The sequence below is a fragment of the Pinus tabuliformis genome, chromosome 4_1, assembly GCF_031772625.1.
Source record: "Pinus tabuliformis cultivar Carrire ecotype Pingquan chromosome 4_1, CPIR1, whole genome shotgun sequence".
NCBI classification, from domain to species: domain Eukaryota; kingdom Viridiplantae; phylum Streptophyta; class Pinopsida; order Pinales; family Pinaceae; genus Pinus; species Pinus tabuliformis.
In genome coordinates, this window is record NC_142303.1 from 679,980,407 (window position 1) to 679,987,303 (window position 6,897).

A 6,897-nucleotide genomic window follows, 5' to 3' on the forward strand; every position below is an offset into this window, starting at 1 on the left:
CCCCAGATTCACCCACTTTTACAACTTACCAAGGTAAACATGAGCTGAGAGTTACTATGCATGACCCAACTTCCAAGATTCAATTATGGAAATGGGGTCCACTTTTCTAACTTACCGCAACACCTAGAGACACATGGTCACACATATGTCAAACAATTTTCACTAGTGACCTTTCCCTGAGCTAAAACCATCTTATGACCTATCTTAAAACCCAGTCACACGCATGCAAACCAGTCAGTGTGGCCAAAGTCCTCTAGCCGCATAAATAATCCGTCCTCTATGTAGCTATGGATGAGATTTCCTCTCTCTATGCATGCGACCACATACTCAGTTCCATAGTTTTAGACCTAGCCTACATGCCACTTCCGATAATTTTATCAACAAGGTTCCTAAGTCTTCTCATCCAATTTCTAAGCCTTGTTCTTGATCAATATTTCCAAACAAATGTTAATCATTTAGACAAACACTGTGTAAACATAGTACCTATGGGTCATGAATGCATATATGTTCATTGCTTCATTAGTTTCATCATTTATTCATAAATAAGGCTTACTGCCCTCTCATACTAACTGTAATAAACACATATTAACTCATGAATTCATATAAAATATTCAATAGCTTGTCAAACCATGAGCGAGATCAATAACAAGAGCACATCATAGCATATGAAATATATCATGCATGTAACCGACATTTAACCAGAATGAATCCATGACAAACCAATCATATAATCACACAATAAACCAAAACTTGTGCTCTTTGATTTGGTTAAAGAATAACACATCATTACATATTCATAATACTAACCAAGTCAGGGACTTCCACATACCACCCGACCATAGATTGGGCTGAACCAAATCTTTCTTTCAACCTAATCACCCCCATGCCATATTCAAAGAATGAATGTGGGATCATATGGGATAAACCAAAACATAACCAAATATGGAATATGGAGGAAAACCACGTCCACCCTCAAGCCATAGTGATTTCACCTAAACCGGTCCAGAAATCACCAAACCAATACAAGCTTGGATGACTCAGAATTTCTTCACCATACCCAGAGGAATTTTCGTGTATCCACCCACCTGTCAAGATCTTCCTAGAGAAAACCATATTCACCCCCAACCCTTGGGATTTTCCTGAGATCACCTCAACTAGGTTCCAAAATCTATCGGCAATCCAAAGCTGAACCAATTAGGGAACCCAGTACATCATGGCTATCTAGGAAATGACATAAGGAAATATTGTACATTACTATCAATCCGGGTAAATCCCATTCCAATGAAAACAAGAATGACCAATAAACCAATGCAATAACCATATATTCAAATCCCAACAAGATAATCAACATGCACATTGTTACCTGCAAATCCACAACTATTTTATGTCCTTTCTTTGCTGTTGTCCAAACCTTCCTCTTGGCCGCCACACGGATTCCTATTTTGCTTCTTGCTTTCATTGGTTGTGTCCAAGTGTTCTTCTCTTCTTCCATGTTGTAGTTTTCTCTCTCTCTTTTTCCAAAGTGAATACTAGAATGCTGTCTCTCCATTTTTTTCCTTCATTTTCCCTTGGGGGAACACCATCCTTGGTGTTCTTATGACTCTTATGAAAAAAAAATATTAAAAACATGAGAAACATACTACTTATTGGAGCTCGATGAAATAATTACAATGACATCATTGGGTGAAATATTGTGCATTTGAGCTTAATGGCATGCCCACGTCAACAAACCATTGGGAAAAATCTTGTGTATTGGGTGAAAATAACCTACTTGGTAATGGATCCATCTATGTCCATCTAGTACCTATTCTGAGACCGGATTCCATCTGCTCCATTGGTCTTTTTTCCCTATCTATCTCCATGAATGGTCCCCAACTATCCATACTTTTGTAAATATGAAAGACTAAAGAATAATTTCATTGACCTTATCTTGCTTTTTTTGAGCTCTTGCAAGTCTTTCCTGTGCTTTAATCAACCTCTCATTATCTTCTTTACAATGTATGATCTCTACCCTCAAAATTCTTAATGTATCTCCTATATCAAAAGAGTCTCCCTCTCCCTACCGCCCAACTGATTTCTCCCATCCCATTGATTTTTATTATTTCTTGTATGACGATTCATATGAATTGCACTCAACCATTCTGCTCTTCATCTCTGACCTTCTAATTTCCTACAACATACCACTATTAGATAAAATAAAAGACTAATCAAAAGCATTACCTCAATTTACTTATGGTGAGGTTATTGCATCATAACAGGTTAATCCAGCTTAGCACAATACATATTAATATCAATCATATTAGTTTATACATTAATCAAAACCGTAACAACGTCATGTGCATAGAAATAAAATATAATAAATGACACACATGCATGATAAATATATAGATAACTGACATGCATACATAACAATTTGCATTTACCCCAAGGTCTAGTGTTGTGAACCTACTCTGATACACCCCACTCCACATTCACCCACCTTTACAACTTACTAGGGTAAACACGGGTTGAGAGTCACTATGCATGACCCAAATTCCAATATTTAGTTATGCAAATGGGGTCCACTTGTCCAACTTATTGTAACACTTAGAGACACATGGTTAGACAAATGAAAAACAATTTTCACTGGTGACCTTTTCCTTGAGCTGGAATGACCTTCTGACCTAACTTACAAACCAAATGCAAGCATACAAGCCATTCAGAGTGGCTAGAGACCTCCAGTCACACGGATAACCTGTCCGCCATGTGGTTGTGGCTGAGATTTCCTCTTCCTATGCATACGACCACAGACCCAATTCTAGAGTTTTATGCCTAGCCTACAAGCCACTACCCCAAACTTTATCAACAAGGTTCCTGAGTATTCTCATCTTGTTTCTAAGCTTTTGTCTTGTTTAATATTTCCAAACATATGTTAATAATTTAGACAAACACTTTGTAAACATAGTACCCGTGGGTCATGAATGCATATATGTTCAGTGTTTCATTAATTTCATCAGTTGTTCATCAAGAAGGCTTGCTGCAATCTCATACTAGTTGTAACAAACACATATCAACTCATGCATTCATATAAACTATTCAATACCTTGTCAAACCATGAGAGAGATCAATATCAAGAGAACATCATATCACAAGAAATATATCATGCATGTAACCAACATTTAAGCAGAATGAAGCCATGAAAAACTCATCATATAATCACACAATAAACTAAAATTTGTGCTCATTGTGATCTCATTAAAGAATAACACATAATAACATATGTGTAATACCAACCAATTCAGGGACCTCCATGTACCGCCCGACCATTGGTTGGGATGAACAAAATCTTTCTTCCAGCCCAATCACCCCCATGTTGTATTCTAAGCATGAATGTGGGATCACATGGCATAAACCAAAACATAACCAAACAAGGAATCTAGAGGAAAACCACCTCCACCATCAAGCCACAGTGATTTCACCTAAATTGGTCCAGAAATCACCAAACCAATACAAGCTTGGATTCAAAATTTCTTCACCATACCCAGAGGAATTTTCCTGTCTCCACTGACTTGTGAAGAGCTTCCCGAAGAAAACCATCTCCACCCTCAATTCTTGGGATTCTCCTAAGACCACCTCAATCAGGATCTAAAATATACCGACAATCCAAAGCTCAGCCAAATAGGTAACCCACTACATCATGGCTATCCAGGAAATGACATAAGGCAAGGTTGTACATTACTCTCAATCCACAAAAATATCATGCCAATGACAACAAGAATGACTAATAAACCAATGTATGAACCATGCATTCAAATCCTAGTAAGATAATCAACATGCACACTTTTACCTGCAAATCCACAACTATTTTTTTCCCTTGCTCAGTGTTTTCCAAACCTTCCTCTTTGCTGCCACACAAATTTCTCTTCTCTTCTCCCTTGTTGTAGCGTTCTCTCTATATTTTTCTAAAGTGAATCCTAGAATGTTGTCTCTCCAATTTATTTTCTATTTTGTTTCATTTTTCTTTATTTTCCCTTGCATGCATATTCTTTTACTATTATTCTCCTTTTCTTGTCTCTTCTTCTTCCCCACTTGATGAAGTGGAATTTCTTCATTTTCCTTTATTTTTCTTGCATTTTTCCTCAAGTCCTTCCTAACCTATAATAAATAATTTGCCAGTTATTGTCTTTTTCCTCTTTCCAATGCCAATTTCCATAGCCAATAATAAGTAACTAACCACAAGTGGATCCCATATAATGTTTTTCCCCTCATTTAGATTGGAATATGTGTCCCATGACCTTGGTTTTATTTTTGCCTTTATAATGTCTGTACATTATTTATTTACATGAAAATTAAACAAGGAGTTGTTACAGTCGTGGTGATCAACTTTAAATTTTAGCACTAATTGTGCTTTGTTCAATCTCAACCTTCAAATTTCCTTGAATGCAGAAATCCCAATTTCTTGGGCAATCTAGAAACTAAAGATGTATATGGTTTTATTATGCTGATAGACTAGAGATTTGGAGATAAGAATAATCTAGATATCCATGTCAATCTGGATATTGTTTTATTCAGATATCTCCTTTAATCGAGATATCGTTTTGGTAATGATATCTCTTCTATCATGGCTAGTTTTTTGATCTAGACTTATGGTTACGTTATAATTATCAATGGGGTTCAAGCCGAATATCTTGTAGTCTAAATTGATGGCAATCCATGACAAACAATTTTCCTTTCTGTCAATTAAATAACTCTTATTTGTTTTATAAGAAACTAGATCTAGTTCGGTTTGAAAACTTAAGATTACACTTTGAATTAGACTTTGATATGAGATTCGCGAAACTCTAACGAAAATTGCTTTTGCAGCGTTTCAATACAATTTTCATCCTTCCTACAACCAACAATAAAACAAATATGGGTCTAGCCTCACCATGATACAAAATTACAACCATATAGATAATACACACACTATTATATTAGCTCAAATTAAAGGGGAAGGTCCCAAATTTATAATCTAAATATAATCTTCTTTAAGTTGGATTCAACCTTTTCATTTTCATTCCTTTTCACTCAAATTTCAAATTGCATGAAAAAAAAATCTCTTTACATAATTTTTTTTGTATAAATCAACAACCTCAATCTATTTTGTTAAATTATCTAGCAATTTCTTAATTTGGCTAAATCTATCATTTTATATAACAATCAAATACTTCAATTTGTTTTGTTATATTATCTAACAAATTTCTAATTTAACTAAATCTCTATCTTAATATAACAATCAAATAACACTCACTCTAACTTCTTAACAACATAGAAAATATTATAAATTAAAAATAAAACAAAGAAAAACAAAACAACACATTAAAATTAACCTAAAAAGAAATCAAAAATGATTTTGACTACTATATATTACTACATAATTTATTTTATAATATGTTTTTAATACCTGTAAAAATGATTTTGACTACTAGATGTTACCACATGGTTTATTTTATAATATTTTCTTTTAGACCTGCCAATGCATTTAACATTTGATATTAGAGCACCTTCTTATTTTTTTTAAAAAGAAACATTATATTAATTTTGAAAATGTTGTAACTGCCCAGCTAAAGTACTCATGAAAACACACCATATCAAACTATATTCATTAATCAATATATCTCTCTCACATAAACTACTAAAACCGCAATAAAGATATCTTTATTTGCGAAAAAAAGCTTTTACGCTGAAACCTCTCTAGAGGAAAAAAGCTCTTCTCATCTTCACAGGTTGAGAGGCCTTATAAACTGGTGTGGTTTTTAGAGTACATTCCATTCCTATCTGAAATATGCGTTAATTTTTGTAAGAAATATCGATTTTTAATGTAAAATGCCATTGGAACTTGGATAATCCATAATGAAACGTTCAAAGTTTCAATCCAACTGAAATATCAAAAAGTTCTGGTACTACACAGTTTTTAGGGTTTGCAAACGAGCGGAGACTCCTTTATTGTCTCGAGGGCTGGTTTCCAATACCTGAAACTCGGTACCCTGTGCTCGCCCAACCCCAACACCAGCGGCTGGTCTTCGTCTTCATCTACTTCCAACTCTGCTACTCCCTTCTGTAATTGATCTGATCTGCCTCCGCTACCTCTCTTTAAACAAAACTCCCTTAAATGGTCGGTGCCAATAGCCGGAAATATCCTGGAGTTGCAGGAGCGCTTTTTATGGCCGGAATTGCATTGAAATGCTAACAAATTTAGCGAGACCATGTCGGATGGCGATAGTACGCGACGCAAATATTTTTGCAGCGGGAGCAGAACATAAACGCCTCCCAACGCCAGATCTTCCTCTGCAGGGAGTGCTGCAATGCGACGCCCTGCTTGGAGATCATTGAATTCGCATACAAATTGCTGGGGATTGTCCATCATCAACTCTCCCACCTTCATTTCCTCCCAAAATTCTTCAATGCCACCATCTTCCCATCGTATAACTTTCGTGGCTGCGGTGGTTCTGGACGGTTTAGCACAGCACAGATGATTCCCCATTGATTCTTATTGCTTGTATTCAAGCCTCTCACTTTATAACTTTTCTTTACAGTTGTCTATTAAACGATCGATCTATAGATTGCTCACAGCGGTTGATGGACTAGAGGGAATAAGATTTAAGTGCGATAGAATGATAACATGAAGCGTCTGAGCACCTGTGCGCTGAAACTTTGAGGAGATGGGTAATGGGTAGTCTCGTGTGGGAAGATGAGGGTGGGATAAAGGCATATATAAAGTGTGAGTGGAGATGGTTGCGGAAAAAATACTGACGATAGACAATTGTTTTATTGACCGTAAATGTGGATGCATGTGGACGACTTCGGCGTGTTCGGAGGAGTGGGGTTAATCTGCAGTCGGTTTTCTCTCGAGCCTTCCTTTATGACACCGAAACAAGT

At 36.0% G+C, this 6,897-nt stretch overlaps 1 protein-coding gene across 1 annotated transcript; it reads right to left on the reverse strand.

Annotated features, from left to right (window-relative positions):
• Window positions 1-5,932: 5,932 nt before the first annotated feature.
• On the reverse strand, window positions 5,933-6,502 carry LOC149177930 (uncharacterized). Its single transcript, XM_089423489.1, has one exon. It carries the CDS (start codon window positions 6,500-6,502, stop codon window positions 5,933-5,935), a length of 570 nt encoding a protein of 189 aa, XP_089279615.1.
• Between the last annotated feature and the right edge of the window lie 395 nt (window positions 6,503-6,897).

Excerpts from the sequence above, each read along its gene's own strand:
- LOC149177930 (XM_089423489.1), bottom strand. The coding sequence starts at position 6,502 with ATGGGGAATCATCTGTGCTGTGCTAAACCGTCCAGAACCACCGCAGCC.